General features: G+C 41.2%; 2 protein-coding genes across 2 annotated transcripts in view; both read right to left on the bottom strand.

Annotated features, from left to right (window-relative positions):
* Window positions 1-962: 962 nt before the first annotated feature.
* Window positions 963-6,926, bottom strand: COX6C (cytochrome c oxidase subunit 6C). Its single transcript, XM_069854424.1, has 4 exons — window positions 6,802-6,926; window positions 5,626-5,753; window positions 3,891-4,027; window positions 963-1,090 (listed from the first exon to the last, which is right to left on the bottom strand). Exons 2-3 carry the CDS (start codon window positions 5,737-5,739, stop codon window positions 3,908-3,910), a joined length of 234 nt encoding a protein of 77 aa, XP_069710525.1. The 5' UTR covers window positions 5,740-5,753; window positions 6,802-6,926; the 3' UTR covers window positions 963-1,090; window positions 3,891-3,907.
* Window positions 6,927-19,718: 12,792 nt separating this feature from the next.
* RGS22 (regulator of G protein signaling 22) overlaps window positions 19,719-19,931 on the bottom strand; it is a 62,507-nt gene continuing 62,294 nt past the window's right edge. Inside the window, exon 27 of the mRNA XM_069854425.1 lies at window positions 19,719-19,853. Coding sequence (XP_069710526.1) covers window positions 19,845-19,853 — 9 coding nt within the window. The 3' untranslated portion in view covers window positions 19,719-19,844. The remainder of the gene's footprint in view (window positions 19,854-19,931) is intronic.

The following is a 19,931-nucleotide window of genomic DNA, read 5'->3' on the forward strand; positions in this document are numbered from 1 at the left end:
TATCATTAAGCTCTGGTTTCCCCTTCGCCACTAATGTCAAATTCTGTCTATGGTCAAAGGAAGCACTTGCTGTATGGGAAGTCTAAAGAAAATCCCATGTTGCTCTGTAACTAAGCTGCATTGTGTTCATCACCTGTGTGCTTTCATTAATTTACACGTTGCTCACTGATACCTATTAAGCAGTTAATGATCCATTTAAAATGAGTCACTCCTAACAGGATTTGAACTGAAGACCTTCAAATACAAGATAGCTTGATTTGTCATGTTTCTTCACGCAAAGCCTTCCCTCCTTTCACACAATCGGCTTTGACTCCTCCCCTACAACCCACACTCAGCAATCAAGAGCTACAGCCCTAGGACCATCTTCAACCTCAGCAACAGCCAGTGCACAAAGCACACGCCAAATGATGGATACCGTGGCAGAAGACAAAGCATCAAATCTTGGACTACACAGAACACAGTAGAGATCAAAACTCTGCTTAGCCATCTACTTCCAGATACTGAGGAGATCATGTGTGTCTAGAGCAGCATGCAAAGTATCCTAAAGTAAACACTTTGCCTGCTTTTACTCCCTTTCCTCTTGTACATCAAATACATGCAAACATACCTGCAGGTCAGTGATTTTCCACTTAAAGTAACATGCTCCATCCCAGCCAAAACCAAGACTCCTGCATAAGTGGGCATCAGCAGTTTCTAAGTCTTGATGTAAACCATTTGTTGCTGTACGGAAGGCAAAACAGTGCTGACAGCAGAAAAAGACAGGCAGGTTGGCCAGTATACTAACAGAATTCCTCTCCAAATTCTTTCATCTCAAGGTCATTTCACCTTGTGAAGCCAGAGGTAACACAGACTCTTACAGAAATCCAGCCTCTCCCATCCTGTACCAACTATTCTCTTGCATATTCCTACTCTTCCCAGCATGTAAGCATTAAAGCATCTCGTCATTAATGAAGACAACAAGGTGCAACTGACACATGTATTTTATTTACTGAGTTACACTGGAGCGTGCCACGCACTGAAGCGCCCGACGCTTTACAATTCAGTGAACAAATAAGGTTCGGTCATCAAGTCTCCTTGGACTGAAGGGAATCTGCAAGATAAAAAAAAAAAGTTATGTTGGACAAACATGGTGCTCTAAGTAAACGTATTAGTATTTACAAATGCAAAGCAATAGAGCAAAATGTTTATGTGGTGGTTTAGTCTACAGGAATTCCCCCTGTTATTTCCTGATGGTTTAGAATTCACACACCCTTCATGTGGCAAGCAGAAGTGAAACATGGAACAAATCAAGAGCTGAAACAATACTGCACAGCACATCAGATTCACTGTACACGCTGCACTGATAACTGAATCAATCTTGCTAAGGGCCTGAAAGAGAAAGGAATGCAGCTTTCAGATAGGAGCCAGAGAGGAAGCAAGTGGTGTAGGCAACCTACCAAGAAAGGAAGAAAACCAAAGTCAAATTGTTTCTCCTCCACATTTTATTGAATACAATCCAAGGCCAGCTGTGCTCCACGACAAGTCATGCAAGTGGTTAGCACTGAACTCTTAGCTTGCCCCTTTATTCTATCACTGAGCACCCTGTAGCGTTAGGATACCCCAGGAATTTGTACTTGCACTTGGTTTTCACTATCAGTATCACCACACAAAGTCCGTGCAAGCAGACAAAACAGTGTAAATTCACACTTAAGTACCAAGTCACCTACATGACCAGCAGGAACAAACTTGGTTGAGAGTCCCAAGCTAACGCCTCAGCTCATGAATTCTCCTCCCTGCCTACTCTACCCTTTCGTCAATTTTGGGGCTAAGTATTGATTCCAGAGGGAGTATTACATGAGGTCAAACCGCTGCATTTACTGCCACATACAGAACAAATTCCAGTAAAATGGGAGATGTAGAGCACGCATGACCACTGAACCCTTTAGGAAACTGTACCAAAAAAGCATCAAATTCAACCTCCATCCAACTTCCACTGCTGAGATTTAAGCTACTGAGGCAAATGAAAATATCTTCCATCTGTTTTGTGGACTTGTCCTTTTTAGTCTTTTCAGAATATCTGAAACATTGGAATTGTTTTCCCCTTCTACTTCATGTGCAGGCACAAAAACCCACTGCTTTTTTCTACTATGAAGGAGTGAAAAGTATCAGTTCTTATATAAAGAGGTGAAGGAAAAAGGAGCATGAGCAATTCACAAAAAATCACATAGAAGAATTTGTCTTTCACATTTTCTTTTGAGCTGGTGTAGTTAAGGAATGGAAGAAACATTTAGGAAACATTTAATTTTAACAGGTGCACACAATGTGCAACTTTTTTTTTAAGCTGCAATTGGGAACATGAGCCAAGAGGGGAGATCTATTCGCACTAAAAAAAAGTCTTGCTTGTGATTCCAATTAAATATTCAATATGCATCCTTGTTGACAGTGTTTGCTTCAAATGGTTTTACCACCAGATGGCCTTTCAGAATACTCTGATGAAGGCCACCTGACTAAAGAATGCAATTCTACTGTCTAAAGTACCCATGTATCAGCCATAGGCCTGAAGCAGAGGCAGAATCACCAGGATTAAAACCATGTAAATTTATTATTTTATTACTTATATTTCTGGCAGTTATAGCTAAAAAACAGAAGTTTCCCCTATCACAAAAAAACCCTACAAAGTAATTGCCACCTTTTTTTTTTAATTTTGACATTTGTTAGAAGAGCTGGGGCTCTGCTTTATTTGATGCAATTGTATTATGCAGAAACCAGATAGTTGTAGATTGTCTCCCAACAGAATTTAGTATTAATAGTGTTAAGTACAAATGTTTTATTCCATCTTGCTGCTTTAAGCAAACAGGCTGAGAAAATCCAGCTGGCCAGGATAATTAGAGCCGCAGATTATCACATAATGATCACAATATGAAAACATTCCAAAGGAATGAAAAAGCTATCATTCCAGATTAGTTTGAAGTCATTTTAAGAGAAGCAGAGAACTGAATGTAAGAAATCTGGATCAAGAAGGGGGAGGAATTCTTTATTGAGTTGTCACATCATGAGCCTGTGCAGTTTAGTGAGTGTGCTTATTAATAACTACAACAAGGCTGAAGTAAAGACTTCTTTCACTCCGGTACTATGAGAAAAAGTTAGGAAGAACGAAGTTTGGTAGTCTTCAAATAAAAGGCAATGTTAAGTGCTTGGAAAACAGCATCGTGAACAAAGTTCTACTCAAGTTTAATGCAGTACGGCAACCACCTGAATATTAGTACATGGAGCTGTGAGCCACTGCGATTCGTATATAAAACTATTTCACATTTAAGTAGTCATTAGGGGAAATACAGTTATCTTCCCCCCTCTCGCCAACTTTAAAAGACAAAAGGATGTGTGGAAGCTGTCGCTTTCTTACATTAAGATGCATGCTATGAGAATGAAACAGCCTCCCCATTTTCTCATGCATCATACCACCACACATACATAAGCAGTAGTTACAGGCAGCCCTAAGCAAAGCAGCTCAAAATGTGACAACATCAATATAACACTGGTATCAGTCAAGTCTTAGAGCCTTATACGAAACCTTTGTCTCCTCTCTAAGCAAAAACAGAGCTGTTCTGAATGTGGCTGTGTGAGGAGAGAAAGGCCTGGCATCACACTTTGCAAGTCTCCTATCTCATGCAAGTTAAACGTATTACCCAAAAGGTATTCAGGACCTTCCTACTCTGCCCTTACTCCCCACTCCCCAGCTGTGGTATTTCTTCATGGTTTTATTACACAGAGTTCTCTCCAGTGCAATATATATCCTTTCCCATTGGAAGCACCTTTCTACTTGATCGAAATGGAAGAACCTCCAAAAAGAAGCACAGCGTTTCATTGAAACAGTCTACTTACTCCGGCTCTAAGGCAGAGTAGCTTATTACCTGTAAATTCGTTACCATCATTTGGGTGGTGCAGACTCAAACACACCAGCTGCCCTCATGGCTTCGAAGTCCTTCATGGGATCATAGTTTTTATAGAACTCTGCATAAGCTCGTTTTCTGGGCTCAGCAACTAAAAACTGGAAAGTAACAGACAGAAAATTAAAGTTTGCAAAGTTTTGCAAACGGTTTTTCTACTATTGCTATGACTTGTATCAGTGGATATCAGTCTAAAAAGCCTTTTGCTCAAATTACTGAAATATTACTTTGTTGTTGTCCAAATCCACACTTCAGGCCACCTGACCACTGATCAGGAAAACAGATGTCTGACGTGAAACCTTAAAAGCAAAGTCCATTACATGATAGGACATAACTCTTCTAAGATCCAGAAACACTCACCTATGTGGACATTCACTCAAGTGTCCAATGTCCTCCCTGCTAATAGTTTGATATGTGAAGCATGTCATGACCTGCTATAAAATTGTAACTGCAGACCAAACAATATTCTAAAACAATGTATTACATTTCAGCTACACTGCAGTTCAATTCCAGAAGCCTGGTAAAATTTTATTTTAATTGGCTGCCAAGCCAATCTTACACCTCACCAACATAAGAAGATGCGATCTTGACTCCTTGGATACTTATTCACATGAAGCACCGGGACATGCTCAGAAAGCTCCCCAAAATATGAAGGGAAGTCCAAGGTGGGTTCGTCCAACAGTATTTAATGGGTAACAAAGTAGATCACTACTGACATCCATGTTACTTATTCTAAATATTGTCTGCTGCCTTAGTAGTGTGATCATGCAGGACTGCCCCATGAGGTATAAAACCACAGACTGTTTAAAAGAATTATAGGCTAAGTCAAAGAAGCTTGCCTACCTGTTAACAGATGTTGAGCTTTAACTGTACAAGCTTATTGTTTTCAACACGTTTGTCTGTCTCTGAGAAGTTTAAGTCAACTGTGATATTTTTGTGATAAACAACCTGAAATTAACTTAATTTCTAATCACTTTTATCAATGGCTTCCCGAGTACTCGAACAGTACATAAACGCACTCAAGGGGAAAACTAAGATCCAGTTCTTCCACAGTAATTCAAACTGCATTGCTCTTTGTATATGAGACCTGAGAATTAGTAAGGCGTTCAAGAACAACTACCACTATTAGCTTTGTCAGAAGGCTCTTACAGACCATGCAAAACAAGCAGCAAGTCTGTAAATGGGTTCTTCTGGAGATGTAATGCTCCATTTCCACCTGCTGCTTCAAAACGAAGGATCAAAGGACCATACTAGTCTTCCCCACACAGGTATATTCAGTGTGAAGGATGGGATTTTCCAAATTGCTCATAAGCAAGTTTTCTGAAATCAGTCTAGAGATAAAGTAACACTTGATCAACTCTCCCAAGTCTTGGATACTGTGGCAGAAAGAAACAGACCTATCTAGAGTTAACGCCCATGAAGTATGCGAAAGATTGAATAGTCTAGGACCAGAAGATTCAAGGTTAAGTTGCTATGAATTTCGTGATCTTGATCACAAGGCTTAAAGCATCAGGTTATTCATATTATTTCTACAAATGAAGATTAGCAAGATTTATTTATGTACTGGAAACTTGCTTACAAAAATACATCACTAAAGCTTTCTGATGAACAGCTCAACCAAAGCTCAACGGAAAAATATTATGAATTCTCAAGACACTCCAGTGAGTCCAGTTTATAATTGAATGACTGCGTATCTCACCTTGTATAATGCCGCACATCCCAGAGATACAAAAAATGCCCCAAAAAGGTGAAATTTCATCCGCCTGGCCAACAGGCGCCGCATTTGCGGCTTAGGCAACAGTGCAGACGACATGGTGATTAGATTCCCTAAAAATAAAGAAAGAAAAAATAAAAACTGTGAGACAAGCAGCTCAGTTTCAATAATTTTCTATAACTCTACACTATAGTGCTTTTTGTGTTGTGCAATCATAACCACAACATAAGCAACAACGCTCTTTCTCTATTTGATTTCTCAACGAGAGCATTTAAGGGACAACACTCAAGAACAACCTGTTTATGACAGGAATCTCAGTCAGTTTTTGTACTCTTTACATCCAGTACTCATGTAATGGCCTTTGCTGTTGATGCTAATTCCTTCCCTCCCTGCAGGATCCACCATTCTAGGCCTGCTGGCCCAGTGTTCACCTCAGAACATCGATGTGATCAATTCAGGACATTGAGAACATTTTATTCATTTCCAAGTAAAAGCACTCGTGTCTTGATCTAGTCTGCGGTTTGTCTAAAGTAACTACAAACGCTATTGCACTGACAGGCTGAGAGAGCTGGGGTTGTTCAGCCTGGAGAAGAGAAGGCTCCCGGGAGACCTAATGGCGGCTTTGCAGTACCTGAAGGGGGCGTACAGGAAAAAACGGGAAGGGACATTCTACAAGGACATGTAGTGACAGGACATGGGGCAATGGCTATAAATTAGAGAGGGAGAGATTCAGACTAGACATTACGAAAAAAATCCTTCACGATAAGGGTGGCGAGGCCCTGGCACAGGTTGCCCAGGGAAGCTGTGGCTGCCCTATCCCTGGAGCTGCTCAAGGCCAGGTTGGATGGGGCCTTGAGCAGCCTGGTAGGAGGTGTCCCTGCCCACGGCAGGAGAACTGGATGATCTTTAAGGTCCCTTCCAACCCAAAACAACCTACGATTACGTTGGGGTTTTTTTCCTATTTGGAAAGATGCTATCAACCCGCTCCCACCCCAGGCGCTGCGACACGGCGCCCCGGCCGGGAGGCGCAGAGGTCACGGGCGGCCCCGGCCCGCGGCGGAGCGGAGGGAGAGAGGGAGGAAGGAAAGGAGGGAGGGTAGCGGGGGCTGCGGGGCGTGGGGGCGGCAGGGTGAGCGGGGGTGGGGGGCGGCGCGGCCTCACCTCGGCACGGCCCCGCTGCGTCCTTGCCGCCCGCTGCTCTGAGGCGCTGCCACGCGCCTGCGCGCGGGCGCCTACGGCGGTCGGCGAGGGACAAACCGCGCCGGGCGCGCGAGCGGCGGGAAGGCGGGGCGGGAAGGGGCGGGGCCGCAGGGCACGCCGGGAGTTCGCGCCGCGGCGCTTGGGCCGTGTGGGGGGTGCGACTGGGGGGCTGGGGCGCAAGGTGTAGGACAGGGTTGGGGTGGCAGCTGTACAGAAAATGAGAGCGAATCGATGATTCCTAAATGGAAAAAGTCAAAATTAGTGGGGGGGGAAAATATGTTTTCATACAGCCCTTCCAGGAGCCCCAGCCCTTGCAGCAGGGCTTTGTTCACTTCAGTCAGTGGTGCTGTGCCACAAACGAAGCTATTCACAGAATCACTAGGTTGGAAAGGACCCACTGGATCATCTAGTCCGACCATTCCTATCAATCTAAACCATGCCCCCTCAGCACCTCATCCACCCGTCTTTTAAACTCCTCCAGGGAAGGTGACTCAACCACCTCCCTGGGCAGCCTGTTCCAGTGCCCAATGACCCTTTCTGTGAAAAATTTTTTCCTGATGTCAAGCCTGAGCCTCCCCTGTTAGAGCTTGAGGCCATTTCCCCTTGTCCTGTACCCTGTCACTTGGGAGAAGAGACCAGCACCCTCCTCTCCACAACTTCCTTTCAGGTGGTTGTAGAGAGCAATAAGGTCTCCCCTCAGCCTCCTCAAGGCTAAACAATCCCAGCTCCCTCAGCCGCTTCTTGTAAGACTTACTCTCCAGCCCCTTCACCAGCTTTGTTGCTTTAATTTGGATACACTCCAGAGCCTCAACATCTTTCTTGTGGTATTGTGGCACAAGAAGTTGTTGAACAAAATTGGAGTGGCAGATGTACAAAAAACTGAGAGAGAATCAATGATTCCTAAATGGAAAAAGTCAAAATTAGTAGGGGGAAAAAATATATTTTTGTACAGCCCTCGCAGCAGCTGAAGTGCTCACAGCAGTCCAGAGCTCTCACACCGCTGTGCACTCGCTACCACACCAATTCCCCAACAAACCAGCACCCAGCTCCCTTCCCACATGCATCAGTCAGTTTTCCAGACCTCCAGGGCAGCCATCAAACCCAAACGGCCTGAACACCAGAGTACATGACATAATAATGGTTACAGAGTGTGCTGAGAATGACTGTCTGAGTCTAGAAACTAATACAGAGATTTGTAATCATTTCTAGCTGTCCCTCGGCATGTTTTTGTACCTTTCTTGGAAATGAGGTGCATATGTTTCCACCTAATAGCCACCTGCATATGGTATTGTCCTTGGTTTTATTCCTGGGGAATCTCTGTGGGATTTACACTAAATGCTATAAATTCCTGCCTTGAAAAAACTGAAGCCCCTCCTGTGCAGCAAGGTATTCAGTCAAGCCATGCGCTCCCTTGCCAAAGCCATCAGGTCTTGACATTAAATGACGGAAGAGACGGGCCCTTAAAACTAAAGAGAAGTTGCTTTTCTTTTGATGGGATTAAAGAAGAGGAAAGCACCAGCAGAAAATTGCAGAGAGAAATCATATAGCGGTGGCTACAAGCTGGGAGAATGGTCTCTGTAACAGCAGTCTGAAGAGATGCAATTTGGACAGCGTTCTGCAAGCTGAAAAGTTTGTTACAATAGCTGAGACCAAAATGAAGGATGTCTGTCCAAGAGTTTTTCTGTATGGATTAACACAGAGAGCCGAATGTTAATGATCTCATGCAGAAAGAATGACAAGATATAGCTATAACTGGATTGTGGGGGTCTAAAGCAACACTCGGGCCCACAAGGTCGATGTTGGTCCTGAAGTGAGCTCATGCAGTCATTCGGTAAGACCGGGAAAGAAGATGTCAGGGAGCATTTTCTAGAGTCTTAAAAGCTCCACACAACTTGCCCTTTTATTACACAATGTCAGAAAAACAGAACACAGAATTAATTGGAATAACAGTACAGCAGTTTTCCTGGCTGTTATCATTATAAATTATATATGAGGAATTTTCCTGTAGACGCCAGTCTTGGTAGGGCAGAATATTTTGGTGGATGGTCTGCAAATAACAAAATCTTGATTGCTGTTTTCAATAGCTTACTTCATGGCTGGCTAGGTCATTAAATTCTTTTCTATGTGACCAGTTTCCCCATGTGCCTGAGATACTGCTGGCTAGGAATCTTTGTGTTATAGTTAAGATGGTAAATGAAGTGCTAATTATTATTATTATTCTTTGACGTCATTACTGTGGAATATACAGCCAACTCCTTATTGTTCTGTATAAAGGGCAGTTCGGGACTGTGCGAATAAGGGATAAAAAAGGTTAAGGAAAATTGGAGGAAGAGCTGTGGAAGGAGGGCAGAGATAACCATTAAGCCAGTGCAGATTGTTGCTTCCTACCACTCCGGTTTCTGAGTGGATTACAAGACTGAATGTGGTTCTGGACCCAAGTTGACACTGTGCACCCATGTACATTAAAGCAAATAAACCTGAGGCGCTGAGGCATACAGCACACAGAAAACAGCAGTCATTTCCTTCCCAGTCATCCCAGCCCCTGAGGTTTGTGGCACCTGGTCCAGTTGTCTTTTGAACATGAATACTAGGACCATTTCCTCAAAAGATTCCACAGTTACCAACCTAAAGTTTGCAGTCCTCTTTTTCTCTCTGAAATACTATAGTGCAAACAACAATGGACACTTCTTCATGGTGTCCTTGAAAGAAATCATCTTTTGAGGAGGAAGGCATTAATACTAAATAATTTCTTGCTTATGCTCCATTGACATTTAAAATAAAATTTACCTCTGACTTCACTCAGAGGAAATTTAGGCAGTGAATCCTTGTCTTTTCCACTAAGAGTGCCAACTGTGATACTTAGGACTGTACTTTCTGTGGTGTGGACTTGAGCCGACTAGGAACAGGACTGTGACAATCCAGTGATTTTGCATATGCCACAAAAAAATCTTTAGATAATCATAACCTGGATCAAATTAAAACCAAAAGTCTACTGGAAAAAGATCACATGGGACATCAGCAATCCCCTGACCCAGCTGCATTCCTAAGCAGTTTATTGTAACATCTACTTCTCTATCACAAAAGGAAAAAAAAGTTAACAGTGCCATGTGCCACATACGAAAATGCATGCATTTGTGCTCCTCCTCTCGTTTCTGTGCCAGAAATTAAGTCATCAAATACTCTCTTACCAGGGCTTTGTTGACATCAGTCAATGGTGCTGTGCAACAAACAAAGATATTGTGGTACAAGAAGTTGTTTAACAAAATTGGAGTGGCAGCTGTACAAAAAATGAGAGTGAATCAATGATTCCTAAATGGAAAAAGTCAAAATTAGTAGGGGGAAGAAAAATATTTTTGTACTTCCAAAAGGGCATTATAAACAAAGGAGAAAAAAAGAAAAAGCTGAAGTTCAAATCAGAACAAATAAAGCAGATGGGGATTTCACAAGCCTTTGTTGATTTTATGCATGCTTCTGAAATAGAAAAATCTCAAAAAAAGCAATTTCTTATGTTTTGTTCCACTTGTAAAGAGGTGGATTTCTGTAGTTTTGTACACATCAAATAATGATATACTTATGTGAATGATCCTGTGTTTGGTACCATTATGAGCTATATTGTTAAAAATAAAGTATCAGCTATTTCCCAAGCTATTTCCCGTGTCAAGACATGGCTGGTGTTTGCATTCGGGCCAAAGAACTGGAAAATGCATCAGGTTCCACAGCTCAGACATTAACATTCATTTGGTAATTCTTTTTTTCCCTGAACTGGAGCATGGTTCTTTATTAATTATTGTTGTTCTGAAGTCCTCCAGGTGCAGAGGGCCTGTCTGAAAAAGACGTACTGCTTATTTCAGCAATCTTGTTTAGATAAACTGCATTTTTAACTGAGTAATACACGATATATCTGTCATTCTTACCTAAAAGTTTTGACTTAGACTTCTCTGAGTCATCATTCATTGCCAGAAATGTTCTACATTATCATCTGATTTCTTAGAAAAAAAACCCATAACCACCAAAATGCCTCCTTCCAGACCCTGTTCCTTGCTCAAATCCATTAAAATGATGCCAGGATTCTTTTGTCATTTGTGTTTTTAAATGTTATGTGGCCTGTCTGCAATGGAAATAAAGCCATCAGAGACATGGTTTTCATACTATTTCTTCACTTCTCCTTCTTTGCAGAGAGGTGCCTTCCTCTTGGAAATTTTTTTTCATTCCTCATCCTTGTTTTTCTAGACAGGAACCTATGGAGTTAAACCAACTTTACAAACCACTACACCGATCTCCAGTTTAACTGCTCAACATGGAATTGTTACATGTAATTCAGTCTCTACAGTTCCACCTCCGCAAACAACAGCTCATCAGATGCAGACCACAAGCATTCCCAGGCTGCGTTCAGCTCCAGAGTAGGAAAGCCTCCTTCAGACAGAAGATTTGGCCCTGTCTCCACACGGCACTATATTTGGCCCCTTCCTTAGTTAGGTGTAACAGACTTGCTCTGGGCAGCTCAGCGCAGAGTGCACCTCTCGGAGGAGTGAGCTGAGTAGAGAGGAGAAGAGCCTTGCTCAGGCGCTGCACCCAGGGTGGGGGGTGACACCTAAAAATGTAGCTATGGGATTTAACCGAGAGACATGCATGCCCTTTATTGACCCAGTACAATATGGACCTTGTTCTGACAAAAAGAAGACAGGCCCAGGTCATGTGTGAAGTGCCACTTCTGCAATTATTTCCTATGGCAAGATTTTAAACCTTTTCTCATAGGTTTCTAAACCTCTCATTTTAGTCTGTTTCAGTTCATGTTGAGGTGATGACATGGTGAGTGTTAGGAGACGTTGGCAAATTCTTCTTTCCAGGTCTGAAATGACAGACTAGAAGGAAGGGCGTTCCCTTTCAGATATGTTGTGACTTATATCATCATACTGCAGGCAGGTCAACAAACTGTTGTCCATTTATGAAACGAGAATTGATGAACACAGAACCAAAAATAAAACAACAAGTAACCCAACAATTATGTGTTTCTTGACCTCTTTATGACCCGGTGAACACATTGTGAGCCTGAAAGCTTGTCTGTTGTTTCCAATTACATCACCTGGTCTAATAAAAGATATCCTCTCTCCCTAAAAAATGCCTTTGCTTTTGTTTATTCTGGTGTGGGAACGAGCTATCAGTTTAGGATTGCTATGTTGTGTAAAGGCTCCATAGCTTTTATTTGATATTTGTGGTACTGCAAATATAATAGATTTTCTTTGCAATCATAACTTTGGCAACACTTGAAGTCGCAGCAGTCAGGGAGTCTGTGACTACAATATCCCCAGTGGAACTAATATTGACATCGGTTTGTGGTCCCAGGTTTGAAAGGTGAGGCACAGTCAGAAGTGTGAGGCTTCCAGAAAGTAGTCAAATCATCTGTTCGTGCTTTTTTAACAGACTTGTTACTTGTATAAACTTCTAAAAATAGGTATACCTAAACCAGCTTGTTTTAAACTTTACTCTTTTGCATGAAATAATCTAATTAGGAAATTGTGGCTCTCAGGTTTCTACTGCATTGAGCTTCATGATTAACGAAACTGGCAATAGATAACAGCATAAGCAACCTCAGTTAAATTGCAGTGTTTTTCCAAGCAGGAGGCATGAGATTACTATAATCCATGGCCTCCACCGCAGTATTAATTAGCATGGCTTGCTAACCAGGGATGTAGTATTTGTAAATGAAACTCTAGAAGGGCATCAGTAAGGAACAGGATGTTGAAGCCAAATGGAAAACATGAACCAATAAAAAGGCTGAACTAGCTAGAAGTGCAAGCTCAGCCTTTGAAGTTAGTTCAAGTACTGCATGCTTTAATTTTGGTGTAATCTTATGATGGGGGTACAAACAAGAACTCAGAAACAGATTTTGTAACATTTGGCCCCATTGTAGATGAATCAGTTTGTTGATGGTTACCAACAATTGCACAGCCAAAGAAGCTGTGGTCTTTGTTAAATTAGATTTAATAATTGGCTTCAGCGGGAGTTTCGGGTGCAGAGCAAATGAAGTGTCATGGCCCTTGACTATCGTAAGATTCCTTAGCAGAGGCTAAGCTTTTGCGTTCAGAGAAACCTGAATATGGATTCAGAGAAAATAAGTCCCCCGAGTTCATCTACTCACTCCCCTGCCCCAATACAGGTCTCAAAATACATAGTCGTTCCTGGCAGATGTGCGTATCTTATCTGTTTTTAGAACCCCTCTGATGACAAGAAGGATTCCAAAAGCTCTCTGGGCAGTTTCTTTCCAATCCTTAATTGTTGTCTCGGAATACAAATCTGTGATTAGCAATGCATTACCTTGGCAAGGCAAACTAAGCTTATGTATTTCTATGTTTTGATTTTGTTTTGCTTTGGGCTGTTTTAATATACTTTTGTGCGGAGCTGCAGTGACAATGCCATGCTGTCCTGGTGTTTCACTCAAAAAAAGTAAATAAAAGATTACTGGTTTTGTCCTCTGGACAGCTTTCTTAAGGCCTGCTACTGCCACAAGTCATGAATTAAGAGAACAAGTTTCATTACACACAGCAAATTTCAGGATCAGGCAGCCAGGAGTTAAGATGGTGTTTGAACTGTAAAGTCATAAACTGGAAGATTAAGGTGATCATACATACTCTACTTTTTTAGATCAAGCATTCAGTTCATCAGTTTGAAAACAGCAAATCACTTATCGTAGCCTTTAGTGAATAGCCCAACACGTGCTGTTAATTACTTTCTCATTTGGGAGGAAAAACAGGGAAAGTTAATTCTTTTCTTGAGGAAGAAAAATGCCTCAAAAGCACATTTATTTTCTCTTTGCAGCAGCCGTACAGACCTCTGCAAAGAGCCATATTCATCAACAAAGCAAGTGTCATGGCTCTGACCTCTCAAATGCAAGTGACTACAAACCCAAACACTTCAACGAAACATAAGGACCTTCATTTTTGGAAAAAAAAAAAAACCGCGGATGAAAACGGTTGGAGTAGTGTATTAGGAAAAAGATGATATACACCAAATCTAAGCCGTGTGTGATTATAACAGTAATGTTTGCCAAACAAGGTGATTTTATGCATATGTATGTATAGTGTGTCTGTATATGCATATGCACACAAGCACACACAAACCCATGAAGTGTAGATTGTATAAACATGGATACCTGCCTGCACGCACGTATACACATACAAAACTGTAAAGGTGTAAGTTGTTCTAGAGACGCAACAGACGATTACCAAAATACCTTTTTCTGGAATGAGTTGTATTCAAACCAATCAGAGGCTGGGCTTCTTTGTGAAGAATTGGGTTTGTACCAATACTGATCAGCTGGGTCTCGCTGCTGGCATGAAACTCATTTAGTTGCCTGCAGGTGAAAACTACTAAGAATGCTAAAAGCTTGTTGATTGCATTTGCCCAGCCATAAGCACCGCGGCCTATTATAATGAATATTTCCAATGAAATCTCTGTATTTACTGACTTTGACAGATGGGGAATATTGCATAAGCTACTGAGTGCCTGTGCATTCCTCGAGTGTGATGCTGTGTTTTTTTCTTGCTTGCCTTGTCATTTGTTTCGTTTAACTTTCTCATTAACAACACAATTGCTTTGCTTTGTTCAAAAATCCTTTTCTGAGAAGCGAGTATTACTTTCTTTTTAAACTACTTGCCAACAAAAGATTTTCAAACGCATATGGTACAGAGGAGTCATGTACAAGATTGTTTTAGAAGAAAAAAAATATCTAAAATTAAAAGCACAGCCCTCTTACTACGTTTCCACTTTTCCTTTGACATGAAATGAAAACTTAACATGAGACATGCACACAGTTCACCAGCATACTCTGAACAAACACGTAATTAACATGTGGAATAAGCAATACTGTTGTCAACACTTCCACATATGTTACCATGAAACTAAAATATGTTAATTAGTGGAGAAATAGAGTAAAATCCAAGTAAATGCAGCCTGTGCTTGACATATAAATTAGGTCAGCTCAATGAATATTAAAAATAAGAGAATCTCAACTATACCTCGGCAGTCCTTGCTTAGTGGGTCCTGCATAATTCCGATATGTTCCAGCACTTTGATAAATGACTACTTGGCATAGTATCCATCGTGGCTACTGTGCGAATGCTTTACTAAATCACTGCTAGAAGTCAAAAATGTGTGAGTTCATTAGCAGGTAGGTAGAAAGTGTAGGCTTTGGTGTTTTGTGTTAATCCAGTGTGCTGGACTGACAGAATCCTATTTGAAGGCTACGTAATAAGAGGAGAAATTAAAAGAAAAAAACCTACATAGCGATACCATGTGGCTTCTGATTTGGGAACTACAATTTAGCCTATTAGACATGGACCTGTTCCAAAAGTGCACATTCAAACAATCATGCATGAAGGAGTTAGAAACACAGATGTCAATTATAACTCTGAAATCCTGGGAATGCTCCAAATCAGGCCATTAGAGGTAGGTTTGAATTGTGAGTACAGATCCAGATCTAAAATTTTTGTTCAAACTTGTCTTTCCCTAACATTTTTACAGGAACTACTGAACGTATTGAAAACAGCAATGCTCCATAAGCTTACAAAAAAATAACAGTTAACCCCAGCATAGCTGTATTCAAACATGATTCACAATGACTGACTAAAACCATTTCTGTAAAAGACAGTAAAAAAAATCATCAGTTGAATGTAATGTTTAAACAAGTCAAACTTAAGCTGGATTACCGCAGCTCCATTGACCACATATAGCTACACAGGGATCAGTTTGGCCCAGCATTTAACATTAGAAACATAAATAATGTAAGGATTTTCTTTTCCAAGTTTGGGACAGAACTTTGAAACATTGGGTCTCTTTCCAATCATTTTTACACTCACACAAGCTAAAGTCAATAGTTTTGACTAGAGCAATAGTGTCGGGTGGGGCTGAGACTGGCCATTTCACAAGCCTGCGAGAGGTAGAGGATAGAAAATATCCCCAAGTGTGTAATACAGTATAGGGGTAAAAGCCAAAAGGAGCGGTGAAGGGACACCCACCATTTTGCAGTGTTCTCAAAAGCAAGGCACTGAAGGTCCCACATTTAGGAAAATACCCAGTTCATTGATAGTTTTATCTATAGACTTAATGAATAAGGTTTCCTTTTTTTTTAAAGTCAAACACATTTGCAAAGTGATGCTTCTCGTGTAAAAGCTGTAGAAGGTGTGGGACAAGTGCATCTGGCCTTGGCCGCCTGGTACTGTATAAAAACAGAACCAATAACAGAAACTGGGGCTGCTGCATCTGATCTACTGCTGTGTCCATGTCTGCAAAGCACCTCTTCCCTGCTGGTCTCAATGCCTGGTGATTAATACTAGATTTCCACACCTTGAAACCAACAAGTGAATCCACAGCCCAGAGTCTAAGACCACTCCTCATTAACAGTACTTCAAGAAACAGCCGCTAAGAAGAGATAATGAGGAGCCCAGAGGCAATGGCAGAGGAGCATTATAGACACAAATGAGAAAGCATTTGCATTTCAATAGCCTTGTGACCACCACAACCCCTTGTAACTATTGCAACTGTGCACCTTGATAACATAATCCAGCACTACATATTTCTGGCAATTCATCTTATAGTCCAATACGTTGTGTCATGCAGAAGTAGGAAAGAAGTCAAAGCAAAACATATAAAGCTCCTTCCCGAGGTGCATAGTCACAGCTTGTGTTGATATGAAAAGTTTTTGAAGGAGAAACTTCAGGACTGCACCATCAAAGATTATAAAATGTTTTAATAAACATGCCATGTCTGATGAGAGAAAAGTGAAATACACAGTAATAGCATCTAAGTTTAAATATTTATGAATCCAAATGATGGCTTTAAAAAATTCCAAAATAGTTCCAATATGTTGCATTACTTGGAAGTAAACAATGAAAGTAAGTTTGAATGAATATGATTAGATTGTGTATTTTGAATGCCACTAAAGCATAAATCCATCTAGAAGAGTTTCTAGGTTTGCAGGTTTCTGAAAACAGAATTGTTTTTATTGTCTGTAGCAGCAAACTCCACAGAGAACCGTTGATCTGCTGTAGAGTTCTGAAAGTCCCAATGCATACATAGTTAAAATAAACAAGGAATAAACTTCTAGTTATCTAAGGAGAGAGGTGCTAGGGTTGTTGAGTAAAACTTTTCTAGCCCTTAAAAGCTGCTGAGCTCACAGAGGCAGTAGATCAGCAACCTAAGAGAATAGATCTCAAGAACAAGATAAATAGGCAAGAGCAGTGCAAGATTTCTGAAGTGATAGAGTCATCATTCAGCACAATAGCATTTGGTCAGTCTCTGTACCTGTTCATTTCTCAGGCTCTCATCTGGAACTGGAAGAGCCATTAACTTGGTCCATTGGGACAAGACTAAAACCACTATTCTATTTCAGATATGTAACAAAATAGCAGTTATGGGGTGTCTGCCATTGCATCAGATTATATTCAGTAACCCAGAAATGAAAGGGCCCCTGTCTTTAATATATTCCCTGTCCAATTGCTTAACATTTCACAGTACGATAGAATGGTATGAGTTGGAAGGGACCTTAAAGATCATTCGGTTCCAAACCCTTTGCCATGGACAGGGACACCTTCCACTGGATTGAGTTTCTCAAAGCCTCATCCAACTTGGCCTTGAATACTGCCAGGGATGGGGCAGCCACAGCTTCTTTGGGCAACCTGTGCCAGAGCCTCACCACTCTCACAGTAAAAAATTTCTTCCGAGTACCTACTCCAAATCTCCCCTCTTTCAGCTTAAAAACGTTACCCCTTGTCCTATCCCTGCACTCCCTGAAAAAAAGAGCCCCTCCCCATCTTCTATGTAGGAAAATGTCTTTAAAATTAACACATAAAATATGCAGAACAATATGACATGCATTTCTAGCATTACTAATACACGTGATCCTCCTCAGTTGCATACTAAAGATATGGCCTATAAGTGATTGTGCATGTGCATGTATATGCATATGTATTTCAGTTGACATAGACGCATAACTGCAAACTTGGTTGAAGGGTATCATCAGTTTGCACAAATTTGGGTGGATAGACCTAGCCTATCCACTCAGTCTGCCCACCAAAATTCTACTCACTCACTGAAGTACGTGAAGTACATTTTCACTTGTTTTTAAGTTTGATATACATGTATGGCATTAATCATAGTAACTATCTTGGACAGTAGGTTTTGCATAGCGGCTGGTAAATCTTCATTAACAATTTTGGCAAGGCTGGAACATATTCACAAGGAGCTTTATCATCTCTGACAAATATCTGGATAATGTTTATCATTTTAAAAGTAATCCAAGTACGATTCAAGTCAAAGCTACTAGCATGAGCATTGTCTACATGTCATTTAACTGTCTCAAATTGCCATGAAGGCAGGAATACAACAAAACAGAATCTGACTGCTGTGCTCCAGCATTTGGTTGTGTACGCTGGACTGACCACAGCAGCAGAATGTGGCCTTTCATGTGTTTTTTAGATAGACATACATCACTGCATTTATGGCATTTCATGATTCTTCTTTGCCTTTCACATTAATGAGTGGTAGGCTGTACAGTACCACATGCTCTGCTCACTACAAGATCCTACATTCCATCCTCCTCAGATGTACTGAGCATTAGAAGTTTACGGTGTGAAATATGGGAAACCATGGAAAACTGAGACAAGAATTTTACCTTTTACTCCCTTGTGGCTTCTACTCAGCTAATGTCACACAAGCAAACAACCCAAATGCAGAAGGAATGAAGGTAATAATGAAGCAAACTGTCTCTAAAGTGTGGGGAAAGTAAGAATGGAACCATTAATTTCCCTTGCTCCTTCTGTGAGGATATAGGAGCAGGGCAGCTATATCCAGAAAAATAAGTGTCTTTCTTCATTGCCAGCCTGTTTGAAGCAGCTCATGATGGAAATCCCATACAATACTTGGACATTGTGTCACAAATTGTTCTTAGCTGCCACTCTACACTCAGGAGGCAAGCATTCGTGAATGGTCCTTAGCAGTATGATCTAAGATCTCCCAAGTGAAGAACGTTTACTACTAACAACTGAGACAGAGCTGCATGGTTCATTCTCCTTGTCCTTGTCTCCAGGTTGGGAGGTGTAGTGGAAGACAATCTCACCCCTAACTCAGAGCAAGTCCTCAGGACCTCAGCAAGCTGGAGCTTGCTGATCTGCCTTTCTGTTACATGCGTTACACACGTGTAAAGAAGAATGAAGCCAACAACTTTGCGGCTGGGGACTGGTGTTTAAAGTGGTCTGAAAATTGTGGAGAGAGACATCATCCTGTCCCCTGCTTAGCAGTTAGTTCTGCCCCTATCCCCTTTCAACTCCCCAATTAATGCTTTGGCCCTAGTCCCCACATCAACTCTGCCCCAGTTATTTTTAAAACTCTTGAAATTGTGAAGTTCGTAATCGCATGTGTGTCCTGGTGGATTTTAAGCCTTTCTTGTGGGTCAAAACTCAGAAAAGAGGCAGAAGGTGCACCTTGGATCAGGCATCTGACTGGAATGGGAGCAAAGTACAACAGGGTTTGATTTTATGATAGCTCAGACACCTCATGAGTTATCCATGATGAACAGAAGTTGCATGAATTGCAGTACTGAGAGCATAGTGTGCTAAGACGCTGTTTCAGGGCTGTCCGTTCAATGCAGTGTTATAGTTATTCATTAGATCAGGCACTGAAGAAGTGGGTTTGATTATAAGATCTTTAGGATTAAGACCACATAGTTGATTGTGCCATGCGTACTTCAGTGGAATCTTACTCTGATTTGAGCCTCAAGGTGTGCTGTTAAACAATTGGGTAATACAAGAGTCAGTATCACAATCATATTGATATGGAATACAGTAGGTGATGTTTATTTTCTACCCTTGACAATAGTTCCATGGCTCAATAATATTCCAAGTTGTCATCTTTGCTCTGGAAATGTAAGGACAAACCTTGCATGTACAATATTTTTGTGTCTCCTGCCCACCTCCATTAGATGTTTCTGCATTCCCTTCCTCAGAGAGATTTTAATGTGCCTGCAAAAGATAACAGAATGTCATTGCTGTGTTGCAGCCAGTTGCAATAGTCAGAACAGTTCTTCAATAAGTGCATCA

This window comes from Phaenicophaeus curvirostris, chromosome 3, assembly GCF_032191515.1.
Source record: "Phaenicophaeus curvirostris isolate KB17595 chromosome 3, BPBGC_Pcur_1.0, whole genome shotgun sequence".
Classification (NCBI taxonomy): domain Eukaryota; kingdom Metazoa; phylum Chordata; class Aves; order Cuculiformes; family Cuculidae; genus Phaenicophaeus; species Phaenicophaeus curvirostris.

Coding starts and splice junctions, on each gene's coding strand:
- COX6C (XM_069854424.1), bottom strand. CDS start 5,739: ATGTCGTCTGCACTGTTGCCTAAGCCGCAAATGCGGCGCCTGTTGGCC. Junction 4,028..5,625: donor GATGTGCGGCATTATACAAG/GTGAGATACGCA, acceptor GTTACTTTCCAG/TTTTTAGTTGCTGAGCCCAG.